This window comes from Balaenoptera physalus (assembly GCF_965194825.1).
Source record: "Balaenoptera physalus genome assembly, chromosome: 16".
In the NCBI taxonomy this organism is placed as follows: Eukaryota; Metazoa; Chordata; class Mammalia; order Artiodactyla; family Balaenopteridae; genus Balaenoptera; species Balaenoptera physalus.
In genome coordinates this window covers 87,067,682-87,087,400 of record NC_138898.1, presented here as the reverse complement: position 1 = coordinate 87,087,400, position 19,719 = coordinate 87,067,682, and the positions used below count along the sequence as shown (strand labels likewise).

General features: G+C 45.2%; 1 protein-coding gene across 17 annotated transcripts in view; it reads left to right on the top strand.

Annotated features, from left to right (window-relative positions):
* The window catches only part of TRRAP (transformation/transcription domain associated protein), a 119,177-nt gene that overhangs the window by 76,802 nt on the left and 22,656 nt on the right, over positions 1-19,719 (top strand). For 11 of the 17 annotated variants that reach the window (XR_014254775.1, XM_082429825.1, XM_082429827.1 and 8 more), the window contains 10 exons: positions 1,687-1,878; positions 7,216-7,444; positions 8,064-8,329; positions 8,904-9,004; positions 10,234-10,435; positions 11,673-11,837; positions 13,252-13,342; positions 14,962-15,161; positions 15,947-16,208; positions 18,765-18,990. Coding sequence is in view for 16 of the 17 variants with exons in the window: in XM_082429825.1 (XP_082285951.1) it covers positions 1,687-1,878; positions 7,216-7,444; positions 8,064-8,329; positions 8,904-9,004; positions 10,234-10,435; positions 11,673-11,837; positions 13,252-13,342; positions 14,962-15,161; positions 15,947-16,208; positions 18,765-18,990 (1,934 nt within the window). In the remaining variant the exon portion in view is untranslated. The remainder of the gene's footprint in view (positions 1-1,686; positions 1,879-7,215; positions 7,445-8,063; positions 8,330-8,903; positions 9,005-10,233; positions 10,436-11,672; positions 11,838-13,251; positions 13,343-14,961; positions 15,162-15,946; positions 16,209-18,764; positions 18,991-19,719) is intronic. The other 6 variants (XM_082429820.1, XM_082429815.1, XM_082429828.1 and 3 more) reach the window with 3 other exon arrangements.

Sequence of the window (19,719 nt, the reverse complement as noted above, 5' to 3'; positions counted from 1 at the left end):
GTTCTTTATTCTGATAAACATTCTCCTTTATTTTATCTTAGTGTAAAAGTATTTATATTATAAATAAGTATTTATAACTCACTCTAACGGTTTGTTTTTCTCCTTTCCAAGGTTTCACTTAGCAGGATATGTGCAGTATCATACTGTCCATAGGTCTGACAAATCATCTTCTTTCACAAATTATTGATTATTTTCCCAAAATTTTAAGGCACTTACTGGTTAGAAAAAGCTCAAAGTATATTAATAAGCACTCTGGGTAATCAGTAAATTAATTTCAAATGGTCTTGATAGTACTAAGTTATTTACTCATTTACCAGTATTTAAAAGAAAAAAAATCAAATTACCTTTCTTTTTCCTCCTGTGTCTTGCGATTATGGGGCTGCTTGTAGTCGTTCATTTCTTGGTTTGATTTAATAAATGGGGTAATTTTTTTCAGTGGAGGAGAAATGAGAAGAGAGGCCTTTGTTCTTAATGTTACAGAGGGCAGGTGTGATTGACAGAAGCCTATCTTAAAAAGTGTTTAAGTCCAGAAAATGTAAGATTTTAGGTGTAATTTTAGAGGATCATGTAGGAAGCAGATGTGTTTACAAGGTTGCCTCCCTGAATTTCTTCATCACTGGATTACTGAGAACTAAGAGGGGCCGTGGACGTGACTCTGCTGTGAAAAAGTCAGATGTTAGAAAACAAGGCCAAGTGTTATGTCAGCGCATTATTATTACCGTCACTGCTCTTACATCATTTGTACAGAGAGCAGCATGGCACTAAGATGTGTGTAATTTCTATTGTTGCTTCCCAGACGTGCTTCACAATGAATGTCTTATTGATCTTGTTACAGCAAGTCCTATAAAATTCTTTTAAGAATATCTCTATATTCTTTCATTTTTTTATACACAGAGATTATTTTTGAAAAGAGTTTAGTTTTTTAATTTACATTTTTTAAAATGCTCTGTAAGAGGCTGGTAAAATGCAATGAGTTCTAATGCCTTCTTTAGAAGGTGGTGGGCAAACACAGGGGCTTTCCTGGGCACACCTGGAGCCTCTACCTGGGCTGAGGGCCAATGGGAGGGAACGTGATGGCTCTGGGCTCTGTCCACTTCATCAGAACTGATAACCAAGATATGAGAAACCTGGGGGAACCTTTATAGTAGATAATAAAGTGCGGCCTTTAAATGACAGTAAAATTTATGAATGTTCACTCATATTCTTATAAACCTGAATCGCTGCCTTCCACTTCCTTATATAATGTGGAACAAGTTAGATTAATTTCCCAGGATAACTGAATTGGAAACAATTCAAAATTATACTGATATTTATCAGAGAGGAGATGAGCACATATTTAATCCTTTGAAAATTCACTGGCTGACTTTGTACGTTGTTCATCTGGTCTTTCATAATGGTGTTGATCAGTTTCCCCTTTCTGGAACTACTAGTGACCTTAAAGCAAGGAGGCTGTGGCACCTCCATAGATAGAGAGATGGGCCACTCATTGGTATTCGGCAAAGGAGAGTGTCCAGAAAAAATCTAAAGCGTGATGACATCTCTAAAGAAAATGAGTGTCTATTTATAGCTGAATTTCTGTTTATTGCTTTGCAAACTGGCTACCAAAAAATTGACTTTACTTTTTGACTCTTTCCACTGAGAGGAGGTATACCCATTGTTTCCTATGTGATGTTCTTCCAAAACCAGGTAGAAGTAAGTTGTCCAAAGGAGATGGCGTGGAAGGTCAACATGTACCGTGGATACCTGGCGATCTGCCACCCTGAGGAGCAGCAGCTCAGCTTCATCGAGCGCCTGGTGGAAATGGCCAGCAGCTTGGCCATCCGCGAGTGGCGGCGGCTGCCCCACGTGGTGTCGCACGTGCACACACCTCTTCTCCAGGTGGGTCCCTCCCGGCAGAGCTCCTCCCGTCCAGGCTTAGGTCCATAAGCTGAGCTGTACGGGAGAGGAAACTCCTTCCACTTGTCCTTTCCCATTTAAACTCATCCTCGGTGAAAGGAAGGCCAGAGGCAAAACGGAGAGGACTGAAATGTTGCATCTCTTTTTTGGTGCTTCCAAGGGATTTAAGTGACAGAAGCCGTCCCACGGGAGTGATCTTGATGATTTTCATTTTTGCCTTAGGAATATTCTTTAATGCCCACTGTACCACCATCAGTGTGATGCCACTGTTCAGTCTGAAAAGGTCTCTCCTCCTCTGAGACTCTAAGACTGCAGTTAAATAGGCTGCGCCTTGGCTTCTTCCTTTGTGTGTCATCTTCACTATTTCTGACAATTTGTTCAGCCACACCAGCCACCATTCAGTGGCTCAGATCTAAAGGGTCTCTCCCCACAGCCCCTTGTGCACGCCGCCCCTCTCCATGGAACATGCTTCCCCATCCTCCCAGCCCCTGTGCATGTGCGTGTGCGCGCGCACACACACACACACACACACACGAAGGGCTGTGTCAGCTCTTGTCCTCTTTTATCTGGCGCCTGGCATGGAGCAGCTCCCAGTGTTATTGAATGAGTAAAACTATAGGCAGAATGGTCATACTTTTTTCCTCTTTAAAGAGTAGTTTTGAGACTTAAACTGCTATATTGATTTTTATAGTGTAGTTTTTTGTAGATTTTTTAAATGATATAGTTATTTATTAATATACTTAGATTACTTTGTCATTGTCATAGTGAACCAGAAGTTCATTGAAGCAATTAATCGCTTTGTTTTGATATTTTTCCTTTTTGTACCTATTATTTTTGGCTTTTTCTCAAGGTGTGCACTAAGGTAGTGTTATTTTGCAGGTATATAACATATCTAATCTAGGTTATTAAAATATTCTAAAGCCTTTTATTTAAAGTGGACTTTTTCTTCCACATCCTCTAAAAGTGCAAAGATGGGTTGCATGTCGTAGCTGTTAGGAAAAAAGTTATTGCATGAACATAGGAAAAAGGTGTCAATGCAAGAAATATTGTGAATGACTGAGTATTATTATGAATGAATGACTAAGTATTGCTATGAATAACACAGTTGTGAATAAATAGAAATTATTGTGTGGTTATATATTCAAAGTACAGAGTATAAAAAGCAGTATTTCAGACAATCCTGATTCAGGAATTTTGTAAGTGAAATTAAAGGCCGTTTCTCTTCCACTGCTGTGGTCACGGTTGATACTCAGTAATTTGTTGATTAGTTTGGTTACAAAGCTGACTGCATTTAGAGAGATGATTTCCTCCCCCAAGTAGCACTATCAACCAGCATAGCTGAGAAATCTTATAGAAAATGAAGACATAAGAATGATTTTATGGAAACGATTCAACAATGTTTCAGTTTGATCATTCGGTAACTATTAATTTTAGGGTCAGAGTTTGAGGAGGTGGAAAGGATGAGCTAGAGAAGTGTTTATTTTTAAAAAATTAACTATACCTTTTTTCGAAACCTATAAATGTTAAAACAATGCCTAATTTTTAGAAATATTTATCATGTTTTAATAAGTTATAAAATAATGTATTTCGAACTACAGCTTGTGTCTCTCCCCTCCTCCTCAACTACCACCCCTCAACCCCTCAAAAGAATCACTGAGGGGAGAAGTTTTGGTGCTTTTGCACAGCAGCATTCCCGTCTTACTGACTCTCGGACCCAAGAGTTGTGATAGGGATTTTAGATGGCGCGTGTACCCCTTTGGCCTACTGAAAACATCAGTACTGGGCTCCTGGATCAGCCACGAGTCAGGAAGAAACACAGAGTCTGAGCGCTGTTGCGGAGGGAGTGACTTTGCTGTCACGTTGTCCAGAAGAGCAGCGTAAGGGCCTCTGAAGTTTTACTTCTTCATAGCAGCAACGGGCACAACGGGGGAAGTTGTTAAAACCAACCTTTCACAACTCTGAAATTTAAAGATTTGCAGTAATCCAGGGAGCATTTAAGGAAAACAGCTGTATTTCAGTAAGAATAGCAAGGTTTTGTGGCATTTAATTGTCCTATTCCCATTACCCCTCTCCCCAGCTCTGCCTTGAAAACCAACAGCTTCCAACCATAGTAGCTGTGAAAACCAGCCTAGCAGCCACCAGTGGAAGACAGTACAGATTTAGAGACCCCCCCCCACCAAAAAACCCAGCCCCAGAATGCTGGCACTATTTAACCAGCACTGCAGCTCCTAGAAGAACCCTATTCACAGGGTTTGTCTCTATTTGACCTGACTCAGAGCTTACTCAATAGAGAAAGTCATATGTGAGAGCATTTGTCAAAAATAATCATTGGCAATTGTTTAATATCACAGCTGCCTGATGTAGCAACACCAGTCCCAGTAAAGGGAAGATTAGAGAATGAGATATCTATATATATTGTGAAAAGCTTTAACATATTCCTGGGAATCTAGAAGACCACATACACATACATCCTGTGCACACATGCTCAGGAGAGACTTGAGAAGATCCTAAGCTTTCACCTCTGGCTGACCTTGGGGCTCTGTATAAGTGGGAAGTAAAGGCTGAGGCAGAATTGAAAATTGCCTGGCTGAGGGATAAGGGGCATGCTGCAAAAGGCACACAGAGCCTTATCATTTCAGGTCTTTAAGGAAGTCTCTGTCTAATCATTTGCTGACCAGTAAGCTAATTGAGCAGAGACTCTAATGGTTACATTCTGCAAAGACTACAGACTTTATAGAAGTAGTTCAGGAATATTTGAAAAAGTTTTATCTAACCTATAAGCACAAGAAAAAAATGCTCAACATCATTAGTCATTAGGGAAATGCAAATCATAACTGCAATGAGATACCACTTTATACGCATTAGCATAGCTAGAATGAAAAAGGTAATAGCAAGTATTGGTGAGGATGTGGAGAAAAATGGAATCCTCATATATTGCTTGTAGGATTGTAAAATAGTGCTTGCTCTTTGGAAACAGTCTGACAGTTTCTCAAAATATTAAACATGGAATTACCATAGGCTCAACAATTTCACTCCTAGGTGTAACTCTAAGAGAAATTAAAACTTACGTCCACAAAAACCCTCACACAAATGTCTATAGTGTTAATAGTCATAATAGTCAAAATGTGGAAATACTCCAAATGACCATCAGCTGATGAATGAATAAATTAAAATGGTATATTCATGCAATGGAGTATTACTCAGCAGTAAAAAGGAATGAAGTACCAGTATGTGTTACAGCGTGGGTAAACCTTGAAAGTATGCTAAGTGAAGAAGCAAGACACAGAAGGCCACATGTATGATTCCATTTATATGAAATGTCTAGAATAGACAAATCCATAGAGATAAACAGTAGATTAGTGGTTGTCACCTTCTAGGGGAGGAAGAGTGGAGAGAGGCTACCTGTGGGCTTCTTTCTATAACTAGATAGGGTTGATGGTCATATAGCTCTAGGAAAAATACACATGGTCACTGACTTACAATTTTTTGACTTTATGATGGTGTGAAAAAATATATATACGAACTATATTCAGTAGAAACCATACTTTGAACACTGAATTTTGACCAGACCAGCGTATGTGGTATGATACTCACGTGGTGCTGGGTAGTGAGTGGTACCAAGCTTCAGCTCCTGGTCAGCCACGCGATCACGAGGGTGAACAAGCGCATGCTTACAGCTATTCTGAACCCATACAACCATTCTATTTTTCACTTTCAGTACAGCTGTTAGTAAATTATAAGAGAAAATCAACACTTTATTATTAAATAGGCTTTGGGTTAGATAGTGTGAGTGTTTTAAAGCACATTCAGGTTGGCTGGGCTAAGCTAGGATGTCTGGTAGGTTAGGTGTGTTAAATGCATTCTTAACTTCAGGTATTTTCCACTTAGGATGAGTTTATTGGAACATAACCCCATTGTAAGTTGAGAAAGATCTGTGCTAAAAACTACTGAACTGTACACTTTAAAAGGTGATTTTGATGATGTTTCAATTATACCTCAGTAAAGCTGTTATAAAACAAATATCCCATTGTTCTATTATCAGTAAGCTTTTGGTGGGAGGAAGGATGAGATAAAGGTTTCAGAAACCCAAATGTAAAGAATTAAACTTAAATGTAATGAAGTATAGATGGAAAGCATAAATTCTTAAATTTTTAAAATTAAGATGAAACAGAAGGATACTGAGTACTGAACTTGGTGCTGTGTTTGGGGATTCAAACAATTTAATTAAAACTTTCTGCCTCAAAAGAGAATTAGGCTGGAGGGAGGTGACATATCCGTAAGAAGCAAAATTTTAAGAGGGAGTCTATGATTCAGTGCCATGCGGTAGGACAGAAAATACACACAAGGATTTAGAGAAGGGAAGAATCCCTGTGGGAGAGAGAGCAGAAGGTGAAGCTTGACAGGTAGAGCTTGAATAGGCTCAGAACTGTGGCCCGGGCCCCCCCGTAAGGAGAGGGCACCATAAATTTGGAGCCAGCAACACATCTGGGGTTTAAAGGGTAGTGACCTGGACAGATGTATAGGGATGTGATGCAAATGCATGTATCAGCCCAAAGAGATCGTTAGAACCGTGTTCTGAGATGCTTGACGTGGCTCCGGGGTTCAGATGTTCATGGAAGTACAGCTTGAGGGCAGGGGGACCAGGCCGTTCTGGTCTTAGGCGTTGGTAGACAAAGAGCCACACTTAGCTGGTGGCAAAGGGCACAGAAAAAGGATAGTTATGGGGGGCGGGGGGAGTCGGTGTTCTCCAGGCCCCAGTGTCACAGCAGCCGCAGAGCAGAGGTGTTAAAATGGGGGGTGGGGACAGGGACCACTAGAGTAGCGTTTGAGGTATGGAATAAGTTAAACGTGGCACCTGAGGCACAGTGCTTCCTTTGGTAATTGAATCGTGAGCTCTTCACAGTGAGGATTCCTGGTTGACTCTGGTTTGTTATCCTCTTTCAATCTTTTTTTTTTTTTTTAAAGATGCTGATTTTGATTTATTTATTTATTTATCTATTTTTGGCTGTGTTGGGTCTTCGTTTCTGTGCGAGGGCTTTCTCTAGTTGTGGCAAGCGGGGGCCACTCTTCATCGCGGTGCGCGGGCCTCTCACTATCGTGGCCTCTCTTGTTGCGGAGCACAGGCTCCAGACGCGCAGGCTCAGTAGTTGTGGCTCACGGGCCCAGTCGCTCCGCGGCATGTGGGATCTTCCCAGATCAGGGCTCGAACCTGTGTCCCCTGCATTAGCAGGCAGATTCTCAACCACTGCGCCACCAGGGAAGCCCTCCTCTTTCAATCTTAATGCTCACTGTGGAATCTGTTATGCTGGTCCCTTTTAGGCAGCCCAGCAAATCATTGAACTTCAGGAAGCCGCTCAAATTAACGCAGGCTTACAGCCCACCAACCTGGGAAGGAACAACAGCCTGCATGACATGAAGACAGTGGTGAAGACCTGGAGGAACCGGCTGCCCATCGTGTCTGACGATTTGTCCCACTGGAGCAGCGTCTTCATGTGGCGGCAGCATCATTACCAGGGTAAACCTACCTGGTCCGGCATGCATTCATCATGTAATTTTCCAGACACCCCACTGTTCTGGTTTCATGTCTTGGTTGTGTTTTGTTGTTTTGTTTTTTGTTTTTTTTTTTTCTTTTACCGGATTTTCTCTTTTTTTTGGCATGGTAGATGGTGGTGGTTATGACAGGGTAAAGGTGAAGGTGGTGAAAGATGGGAAGAATTTCCCCCTACCTGTTCCCTTTTTCCAGCTAGAACAGACGTGCTGCTGGACACTGTTGCACCAGGGGCACAGGCCAGTGGGATCACAGCCTGGGTTGTGGCCCTCTTTGTTTTGAAGCCCCCTGAGGAAGAGCTGCGCTCAGGTGGCAGCATGTAGCCTTTTTCACCTTCCCTGGTCCCCTCTGCTCTTCCCCTCAACCTGCCAGGCATCTATTTGTTCAGAGCGACCTTCGTGGTTTAGTTAGCCAAGATGGTAACACCCAACTCAAGAGTTAGAGCTTCTTAGATCTTCCTTTTGATACAGAATACAAGGAAAAGTAATGAGGGTTTATCACAGAGCTTCCCATTGCATAAGCCATGTGTGTTTGTTTTTCATTTTTTACTTAAGCCTTATTGTGGAACACTTTGAAAAATGTTTGACATGGACTGAAAACTCATTTCTTTGCTCTCTAGCTATTGTAACGGCCTATGAGAATAGTTCTCAGCATGACCCAAGTTCAAACAACGCTATGCTTGGGGTTCACGCATCGGCTTCAGCAATCATCCAGTATGGAAAAATTGCCCGAAAACAGGGACTGGTCAATGTAGCTCTGGATATATTAAGTCGTATTCATACTATTCCAACCGTCCCTATTGTGGATTGCTTCCAGAAGATTCGGCAGCAAGTCAAATGCTACCTGCAACTGGCAGGCGTCATGGGGAAGAACGAGTGTATGCAGGTAGAGTGCCAGCCGGACCCCATGCCCGCCCGCCCGCGCCCAGGAAGTCTGGGGAGGAATGAAGGGTCCATGTGGAAACGCCTGGTTCAGACAACAGGGAAAGAGGCTAGAACTTTACAAACACAGCTCTGGTCTCGGGGAACAGTCCTGCCCAAACAAGAAAGGGACAGGCAGCCGCTTGAGTATTTGAGTGAATTAAATGTGATGGTCTCTCTTCTACTTGGTTAATGTAGTTAAGGAAAGAACATTAAAAACTGCAGAACTATGAGGGTATATGGTAGATTTGGGCTATATGTTCAGAGGAATATTAATAAAAACAATGAAACTGACTAGCTATGGTGAAGCTTTGGAGAAAATAATACCATTAAGGTGTCTAGAACTGAATTTGCATTTAGTGATTGAGTTTAAATACTACTTGTTAGTCAGCAAATATTCATGGTGGGCAAGCCTGTTGTCAGTTTAAAGTATATTTGTCAATGACCTTTCGACTTGCTGCATAGATCAATATTTTAATGAGGTTGTTATATTATTGTCTAGAAAATTCAAGAACTTTTTTTCTGTTTTTAATAAACAGGGCCTTGAAGTTATTGAATCTACAAACTTAAAATACTTCACAAAAGAGATGACGGCTGAATTTTATGCGCTGAAGGGAATGTTCTTGGCTCAGATCAACAAGTATGTATGTTACGTAGGTGGAGGATAAGAGACAGACTCATCAGATTATCTAAATAGTTATTTATAACTTGAAGCCGACGTGAAGATCAAGCTAGAAACTGACATGGCTTAGTGACAGTTGTCAGGGATGACATTTCAAATATTGCACCTCTAGGAAGGTAATAACTTGCAGCAAATTGACGGGCCAGCTCGAGTGTAGTACTTAAGAAACTTTTTAAACATGAATTGCTTGAACAGAGAACTGCTGATAACATGGATTCATTGCCCCAGTTTCTCAGCATGCCATTTTGGAGTAGAGTTGATTCCTTTTTTTTTTTAATAAATTTATTTTATTTCATTTATTTTGGGCTGCGTTGGGTCTTTGTTGCTGTGTGCGGGTTTTTCTCTATTTGTGGCAAGCGGGGGCTACTTTTCATTGTGGTGCATGGGCTTCTCATTGTGGTGGCCTCTCTTGTTACGCAGCACAGGCTCTAGGTGCACAGACATGTGGGATCCTCCCAGACCAGTGCTCAAACCTGTGTCCCCTGCATTGGCAGGCGGATTCCTAACCACTGCGCCACTAGGGAAGCCCCCAGAGTTGATTGCTTTTATGGAGATGATTCTTGCTTTAGAGCAGGGGTCAGTCAACTGGAAAACAGTATGGCAGGTCCTCAAAAAACTAAACAAAAAAATTATCATATGGCCCAGCAACTCCACTCCTAGGTATTTTCCCAAAAGTGTTGAAAACAGGAACTCAAGCGGGTAGTTGTTCATGAAGGTTCACAGCAGCACTGTTTACTATAGTCAGAATATTGAAACAACTCAAGTGAATGGATAAACAAGATGTGGTGTATACAAACATTGGAATACTATTCAGCCTAAAGAGGAGTGAAGTGTTAACATGTACTATAGCGTGGATGAACCTCAAAAACAATGCTGATTGAAAGAATCCAGACAAAAAATTACAATGTATGATTCCATTAATAAGAAATGTGCAGAGTAGATAAATCCATAGAGACAGAAAGCAGGTCAGTGGTCACGAGGGCTGGAGGTTGGGGGAATGGAGAGTGACTGCTTCATGGGTCAGGGTTTTCTGGGGTGATGAAAACGTTTGTGGCCTACATAGAGGTGGCAGTTGCACAACATTTTAAAGGTACCAAATGCCATGGAACTATTCAGTTTAAAATGGTTGATTTTATATTAAATGATGTTCACCTAAAAAAATTTGTTTTGATTTTGTGTCTTCACAGGTCTGAGGAAGCAAACAAAGCCTTTTCTGCAGCTGTGCAGATGCACGATGTGCTGGTGAAAGCTTGGGCCATGTGGGGCGATTACCTGGAAAATATCTTTGTGAAGGAGCGGCAGCTGCATCTTGGAGTGTCTGCCATTACCTGTTACCTGCATGCGTGCCGGCATCAGAATGAGAGCAAATCAAGAAAATACTTAGCCAAGGTGAGACTGAAAGAATTAGCTTTGACCAAAGACCACCCAGTAAGTAGCCTTTAAGTTTAGATGAAAATTCAGCAACTTACTGATCTGTGCTGGGCATGAGGCATTTCTTCATGCCTTACCTCTCATTTCCCTTCACCTTTTGAAGTATAGTCCACAGTTCTACTTCAACCTGAAAAATGGAGGCCTGGACATACCTGGAGTCAAAGGACTTCTAAGCAGCAAAACTGAGCCTAGAGTCTGGGTCTTAGGACTCAAGTCCAGTGTTTGCTGTGGGACCTCACATTGGACAAAGATTCCTGCAGACTGCTGAGGGGTCTGCCCAGAGAGCTTACCTGCTAGACACCTGTTAGATTCTGATCTCTCACCTGCAGGGACCGTGCACACAGTCACGGAGCCGGTCAGCTCTAGTCACAGGTGACGTTGAATCCCCTGGTTTCTGCACACACTGCAGGGTGAGGTCGCAGTCACCTGCATTGTCATCCGCGGGGCCCCCAGGACAGTGCCGGGCACAAGGCCGGTATTGACCTGGGCCCAACGGGGGGCCGCTTGTGCCCCAGTGTCCTCCACAGTATTGAGCCTTCTCAGCCCTCCCGGGAAACGCATCAATACAACCCAGACTCCATTCTTGCAGAAACTTAAGAATCAGTTCTGCTTTTCCGTTCTGTCCATTAAAGGTTAGGAGTTTTTAGAATTCCTTGATTGAACATCAAAATTTGGATTGAACATCAGCACCTAGTAGTTAAAGCCGACTATAGAAACAAACTGACTGTAGTCACACCAAGAAACCACCTCACTGTCTTGACTCCAGCTTTGCTTATTTTTAGATGTAATTGTTTCAGACGTCCCTGGACACCAGGCTGCCAGCACGGGGCCTACCTGATACTAGGGTGGTTGTCACCTGAGATCTTTAGCAGAAGCCCATTTTGTTCTGGGGAGATTGCAGGTGTGGAGTAGCAGGCTGAAACCCCTTGGGGTCACACTGGCCACCACTAGCCAGCCGATTGGGTCAGTTACTAGTGGGCATTAAAGCTAAATCTGGATGAAAGCTATATGTAAATTTTCAGTTTTATTTATAAGATTTACGTTTAGGTTTAGCAATATTGTTGGGCCTTTTATAGATATTTTCCCACAATGCCAGTGAAGTTACTCTATATGGTATTTTAATGTGGGGGGAAAGGTCACTTGATCAGAGCCTTAGAATTTTCATTCAACTCTAGAATCTCCCCTTCTGTCTTAGGTGCTGTGGCTCTTGAGTTTTGACGACGACAAAAACACTTTGGCAGACGCCGTCGACAAGTACTGCATCGGTGTGCCTCCCATCCAGTGGCTGGCCTGGATCCCACAGCTGCTCACCTGTCTGGTTGGCTCCGAGGGAAAGCTGCTTTTGAACCTGATTAGCCAGGTGGGAATAGCAAGGCATCTTTGATCACAAAAAAATTGTCTTCATTTCACATCCTTTTTTTTTCCAGGAAGGAAATGCGCATGCTCAAAGAGAGATGGGAAGATGTACACAATTATATATCACTTGATATAAAGCACAATTGAAAGTGATTGAAGAGTATATCAGGGTTGGCATGGAATAATCTGCTAGAGTTACAGTATTAAAATGGTCATTTCTTTCCTTGAACGTGTTGCCACATAAGATACACGTAAAATAAACATTCTCTTAAAATGCAAGGTCACTAGTGAGGACTCACAGTTACCCACGGTGAGTGTGTGTCTGGTTGATACTTCACGGCTGACATCCCATCGTGTGCCAGTCGCTCTTCAGAGCTTCCCTTCGGAAGAACACTCAGCCCAGTTGTGGTGTTGATTGCCCTCTGTACAGTTATAGTTGTTCAGCCGCAGCTGCCGAGGCTGCAAGTTGTGTGCACTGGGTGGGCTTGGGGAGTCGGACAGACTGGGGCCCGGGGTCCTGTAGAAGGGCTTTCATGACCCTTATTTGAGAGTGGCTCCAGATTGTCCCTCTCCTGCAAAAAGACCGAGAGGGGAAGGGCCTGAACAATAGAGATTTGGATACAGTCAGTCTGGGATAGAGTGCCTTTGACTGTGCTGCTTCTTATAAAATTACAGAGTCATATATATGATTTTTCACATGTGAACAGCGTCATAACCAAGCATTTGGGGACATGCTACTTGTTCATCGTTCTGTCTGTTCTTCACATGTGGTGCATCATCTACACGGTACCCAGAAGTGGTTTTATTTTTCCCTTGAGAGCTTGCAGCTGTGTTCCTGGGTACTGACTGGTATTTCGCTTGGAGTTGATCTGTCAAGGTGTAGATTCCCTTTATTTGGTATTGTCGTTCATTGAATGTCTCTTAATGTACGTTAGCCAGCCACCCTGTGGCAGAGCTGGGTGATGTCTGCTCAGCCCTTTTGAAGGAGCCATATAACCCCAATTAGGTAAAACCGGCATGTCTTACCTTAAAGAGGAAAAGTTCAGTCTCCTCCTTCCTGCAGTTTTGCAGAGTAAAGTTACTCGCTAGTGAGTCAGTTAGCTAGAATCAGCTCACAGTTCCTGCTGAATAAAGACTGGTGTCATTTTGTGTTTTCCTGTCATTTGCCCGAGTGAGATCCAGGGACTTGAGTGTTTGTCATCCTCATATTAACTGAATCAAATGAAAGTGTGGTTTCCCTCTGTCATCAGTAGTCCTGGGGCAGAACTGATGAAATACACCATGTTGCTCTTTCTTGGATCTTTTAAAGCTAAACTAGATGTTTGACTTGCTGTTTAATCGGACCTCATGTGTATTAGGTCGGTGGTGTGGCCAAGTGCAGGCCAGCGTCCCACTCATGATTAACTGTCTCGGAGCAGGTTGGACGAGTGTATCCCCAAGCCGTCTACTTTCCCATCCGGACCCTGTACCTGACCCTGAAGATAGAACAGCGGGAGCGCTACAAGAGCGGTACGTCTCCGGGGGGTGCAGCGGCCAGGCCCCCACTGCCGCGACACATGCTCGCTTGCAGCTCCTTTCCAGCATGTGGGCCGGTCTTGTGTTTAGTCCCTGAGAGGACACTGGGTCTGGAAGATAAAACCTGATCTCCCAGTGAAGTTTCTGGTTTTCCTTCGCCACAGTGTAATAGGGTATTCATCTACCTGAGTGATTAGATCCCTAAGTAGAAAAAAATACATGAAATTTTTAGGTACAGATAATTATAAAGCTGAACTTGCCCCATTAATTATAAATGCATCCTGGTAAACAGTGTAAACGTCAGTTACGGTGTTATAAGGAATATCTTCAGCTGTCAGGGGAATCAGCATAGAAATCAATCTCACCAAATGTAAAAACGTACTCAAAATAGAGGTTTTTAATCTATATTGAATAGCTCTGGTGTGTAAAGAAGTAATTTAATGGTTTCAGTTACCCACTAAGCATGGTGCTTTGCAAACACCACGTTTACTTGCTTCACCACGTTTTTAATATGTAGACATTTATGCTGCGGGGCCAGAGTCTTTCTAGGAAGGTGACTCCACCCACTGGACGGTGGCAGCATCTCCTGGTCCTGCGCGGGGTGGGTGAGGACCGCACAGCGTGTTAGCTCCAGCCTCCTGGGTACCTGGGTAGATTCGTGTTTTGGTCATTCGAAAGTTAAGATTTTTTTATTCTAAGAGAGATGAAGCTAAAAAAATGAGCAAAGGGGGTTCTACAACGTATTTCTTTTTTTAAAAATATATTTATTTATTTATTTTTGGCTGCATTGGGTCTTCATTGCTACGCGTGGGCCTTCTCTAGTTGCGGCGAGCGGGGGCTACTCTTCTTTGCAGTGTGCAGTCTTCTCATTGCGGTGCTTCTCTTGTTGCGGAGCACGGGCTCTAGGCATGCGGGCTTCAGTAGTCGTGGCACACAGGCTCAGTAGTTGTGGCTCGCAGTCTCTAGAGCACAGGCTCAGTAGTTGTGGCGCACGGGCTCCGCGGCATGTGGGATCTTCCCGCGGCATGTGGGATCTTCCCGGACCAGGGCTCAAACGCGTGTCCTCTGCATTGGCAGGTGGATTCTTAACCACTGCGCCACCAGGAAAGTCCCTACAACATATTTCTTATATAGCGAGTGACTGTATTTTTCAAAGATGTCATTTTATACATGTGGTTTGGCTTACCTAGATGAAAACATGTAGGCTGACTTGTTAACTACTTCTAGATTCTCTGAGCTGTAATACAAGGAATGAATTTTGAAATGTTCTGCCAGACATTTAAAAAAATGTTCAAACTTCCACTGAAGTTAGAGAGTCCAGTGAAGCCTGCACACCCTCACCCAGACCCACCAGTTACGTGCTGCCATACCTGCTTTCTCTCTCAACACATACGCCTTCTGGAACCACTGGAAGCCCAGTTGTAGGGGCCGCGCTCTCTGCAGCGCCCTCTCCTTAGAGCCAGGGTGCCTCCCACACAGCCCCTGGGAAGCGCCCCGGGATGTGTCCCATGCCGGCAGGAACCAGTGTTCCTTTGGCCGGTGGGTCCTTAGAGCACCGACTCTCCCATCGGTCAGTTTGGCGCTGACATTGGCGTTGTGTGTGTTGCTCTCAGATTCTGGACAGCAGCAGCCAAGTTCAGTGGGTAACCAGTCCCATTCTGCATCAGATCCAGGGCCCATAAGAGCCACGGCCCCCATGTGGCGCTGCAGCCGAATCATGCACATGCAGCGGGAGCTGCACCCGACCCTGCTGTCTTCCCTGGAAGGCATCGTCGATCAGATGGTCTGGTTCCGGGAAAACTGGCACGAGGAGGTATGTGATGTGGTCTCGGGGGTGCTGGCATCCTGCGGAGGGGATGGATCGTTTGGAATGCTTTCATGGCCGTGTTCTCTTGAGACTCCCTGCCTGGTTGTGTGTATGTTTGTTGTTGGATTGAACGGTGGAACAGCAGATACTTGATGTCTGCACGCTAGTGCTGCCTTAATATTGGAAGTAGAGGACTTCAAAAGAAGATAGATTGAGAAAGCCATTTCTGGCCTTAAAATGCTTATTTTGTTCACGTGTATGAGCTTAATCACTGAAATGCCACCACTGACCAGGGAGCCGTGGTGGTGTGGGCAGGGGTCACTCACCGGCCACTCGTCTGCAGGAGCTGGGAGCTGGTTCTCAGGCCACAACCTTAGTGGCGGTGATAGAATAATCAGCCTTTGTTGCCTAGATATTTGTCTGGTTGGCCACGAGGCCTCTCGTTAGTACTGTGTTATTTTGTGTGTGTGCAGAGTACACTGAAGTGATCTGAAAATAGGTTTTTTTCCTTGGTTGCTCAACAGAAAGGTATGTGTATGATGCAAAAAGTGGGGTCTTGGGTCTTTTTTTTTTAATGTTCAGGACAGTTGCTTCTCATTGTTAAGAACACAGCTCATGGCATGAGTGTCCGGGCGGCCCCCCGGTTCCGCACAGTCTGGTGCTGACGCCTGCTGTGCGGCAGGTGTCGGTGGTGGGGCCGGGTGGGCGGGGCAGGTGCTTTTTGGTTGGTGGGTGGGTTGCTTGAATGGAGAGCTCTGTTGTGCGAGCTGCCTCGGGTCTCTTTCCCCCAGGTTCTCAGGCAGCTCCAGCAGGGCCTGGCGAAGTGCTACTCTGTCGCATTTGAGAAAAGCGGAGCAGTGTCGGATGCCAAGATTACGCCCCATACTCTCAACTTCGTCAAGAAGCTGGTGAGCACATTCGGGGTGGGCCTGGAGAACGTGTCCAACGTCTCGACCATGTTCTCCAGCGCGGCCTCCGAGTCCCTGGCCCGGCGCGCACAGGCCACCGCGCAGGACCCTGTCTTCCAGAAGCTGAAGGGCCAGTTCACAACCGGTGAGTCCTGATCCAAGGGAGCTCCCGCTCAGCGTTTTTCCTTGGTCTTAACATCTAAGTTAAACACATCCGTTCGTTTTCATGAGCACAGTACCGGGCGAGCTGGTTAGACTGTGTTTAAAATACAGACTGGATCACAAGGAAACTGACGTTCCCCGCCTGGGGCTGCATGTCCTTCCCTCCGGTGAAAGGTCGAGGTTTCAGGGCCAGAGCACCGGGCTCCCCGTCAGGTTAGACACAGGGTTTTAGGACAGACCTGCTTCTGCTCCCCCGTCCCTCCTTCTGCTTGGTTTTCATGGGAAAACGCAACAGGGTAAGGTGAGGCAGTAAGACCCAACGGTGCAGGGCCCGAGGTGACAGGTAAGGTTCAGACCTGTAGTGGATTCTGGTGGCAAGATGAAAAGGAGGTTGTGTTTCTAATCCTGTCCCCAGTTCAGGTTCACGCATTTCCCTAGACCCACAGGAGCCCCACCTCTTTCTGCATGATCTGAGGTGAGCGGTCCAGTCTCCCTCAGCCCAAATCCTCATCTGTCGTAGGGACCCTCATCCCCCCAGTGTACGCACAGGCACGGCTGCATCCCCTGGAGCTCGTGCTTGTGTGGTCTGTCATCCTCTGAAAAAGGAAGAGTCTGAGATGAAAGTTTGATGGAAGCCATCATATGTTACTTCAAAGAAGTGATATTTAGTGTATCTTTATCTTAAAATGTCCAGATCATTAAATCAAATGTGGTCTGAAATAGAGAATTAGAAGTGGAACAAATCATCCGGATTCTGATGTGAAAAAAATGACAGACACTGAAACTTGAAAGAAGGACAGCTATGAGGCTCTGACCCACCACAACGTGTAGCGAGTTTCAGATACTTAAATCAAGAGCTGTCCAGCGCCTCTCGTCACGTGCCCCCAGGGAGGACCGTCTCTGGGTTTAGCGCTGGGTTCTGGTCTAGAGAGTGGAGGAGAGTTGTTCCTCCATCTCCAGCAACATTGCATGCATTGGCTGCTAGCTCCAAGTCTGTAAGGAGGTAGAAGGAGGTTCAAAACAGTACATTAAATTTATCCCAGAGGAGACTTATTTACAAGCAAAAACTTATACCCGAGTGTTGATAGCCACTTTATTTGTAATAGCTCCAAACTGAAGTCCACCCAAATGCCCCTCTAAGGAGAATGGATACACAACGTGTGGTATTTCCATACTCATATAAAGCAAATAAAGAGGAGTTAACAGCAACTGAGATGAACCTCAAAGAAATTACGCTGACTGCAAAAAGCCAGTCTCAAAAGGATTCCTGCTGCATGCTGCTTAATTATGAAACACTTGTGAAATACCATAATAATCAAGCTGGAGACCAGAGTAGTGGTAGCCAGGCGTCAGGGATGCGGGGAGGAGGTGGCTGTGGCTCTGAGAGGCATCGGGGCGTCTGTGGTGATGGACGGCGAGTATCTTGGTCACGGTGCTGGTTTGGCGCTCCCTACATGGCATCTCACAGAGACACACGTGCACGCGCGCACACGCACAGGACACGTATCTGAATCAGCCCTGGGGGTTATGCCAATGCCTTGGTTTTGGAAAGGGGTGTGTGGCCCTCCCTGTACATTTCTTTGTACTCCTGTGAATCTATATTTATTTCAAAATAGAAGTTAACGAAAAGTAACAAACAAAAATCCATTACATGAATGTCAGGCCTGAGCTTGGTAACACCTTCCTGATCCAGAGCTGAGAAGGAGCAGCCCCTGTGTGCAGCTGCCTGCGTCCTGGCTGGGTGGCCTCTGCCATAGCTCTGCGGGGGAGCCTTGGGTGGAAACCTGCCTCCTCGTGTTGGTGCATGGGGACCTCTCCAGCCACCTGCTCGTGTGAAGTCATGCTAGAGTTAAAGGGAAACCAGAGGAATGCTGTGGAAAAAAACCCACACAATAAAAGTACATTGACTTTCAGGGGCTTCCCTGGTGGCACAGTGGTTAAGAATCCGCCTGCCAATGCAGGGGACACGGGTTCGAGCCCTGGTCCGGGAAGATCCCACATGCCGTGGAGCAGCTAAGCCCGTGCGCCACAAGTACTGAGCCTGTGTGCCACAACTACTGAAGCCCGTGCGTCCGGAGCCCATGCTCCACAACGAGAAGCCACCGCAGTGAGAAACCCGCGCACCGCGACGAAGAGTAGCCCCCGCTCGCCGCAACTAGAGAAAGCCTGTGTGCAGCAATGAAGACCCAACGCAGCCAAAAATAAATAAATAAATGTAATTTTTTTAAAAAAAAAGTACATTGACTTTCATCAAACTGATGACCCTGTACACAGTTGAGGTCACGCGTGGGCGTGATGATTAGAACTGCTGGAGTAGCCGCGTGCTGTGCTGAGGGCCTTAACGCGTGCTACCTTGTTTAACTTAATCCTTGTGGGTGCGTGCTGTTTATATCCGTCCTGTGACTCACAGTGCTTTGCTGCAGACTAGATGCGAGGTGTGTCTGTTTCCTACCTGGGAGGTGCTTGAGCTGCGGTTTTTGTAGTGAATTAGAAATAGCCCAGAGACTAAAAATGTTTCTAATCATATTTTATTTTGCAGATTTTGACTTCAGTGTTCCAGGTTCCATGAAGCTTCATAATCTTATTTCTAAACTGAAAAAGTGGATCAAAATTCTGGAGGCTAAAACCAAGCAACTTCCAAAATTCTTCCTCATAGAAGAAAAGTGCCGGTTTTTGAGCAATTTCTCAGCGCAGACAGCTGAGGTAGAAATTCCTGGGGAATTTCTGATGCCAAAGCCAACACATTACTACATCAAGATCGCTCGGTGAGTGAGCCTGACCTGGCCCGGGATCACCAAAACCTTCCCCAGCAGACCCCCAGGCAGACCTGGCCAGCGGGTCACACTGTAATTCCCTCCCCTCTGCACTCCTTCGCCCGAAACGGGAGAGGACACAGTGTTGCTCTAGGATATGAGTACCTTTAAAGGGTCTGCTCTAACCACTGGCTTCAGTGTCTTGTTTGAGTCAAGCTTGTGTTTGCTCTCAAAAGAACCCTTTCTGAATCCCCATGGAACTTGACATAGTATAGTTTCGCAGTCTTCTGTAAACTCTTAAAGCACAGGATTCAAAAGAATCAGACAATGGTCAAATTTACCAGGGTGAAGCAAGTTGCATCTCATTTAAAATGTAAAGTGAGCTGTGAAGGGGCGACCCTTAATGGTCAGGTGTTTCCTCCAAACCTGACCCGTCCTGGCCACCCCCTCCCCCTCCTGCCGTCAGTGTGCTCGGGCCCATGGCCCACGCTCGCTCCTCGGGCACCTGTTCCTCTGCCCCAGCGCCAGCCAGTGGGGCCCACGCCCTTGTGGCTGCTGGACCCCTCTGGGCCGGTTAGCGCCCGTCTCTGGCTGCTGAGGCTGGGCCCTCGGCGTGCCTGTTTGAAACTTCCAGCTCCGCCTTCTCTTCCTCCTCTCGTTTTCCCTCCGATACTGTGGCACGCCCAGTACCTTGTCGCAGTGAGGTGGGGTGTAAGTGACAAACCACTGCTGTCGTACAGT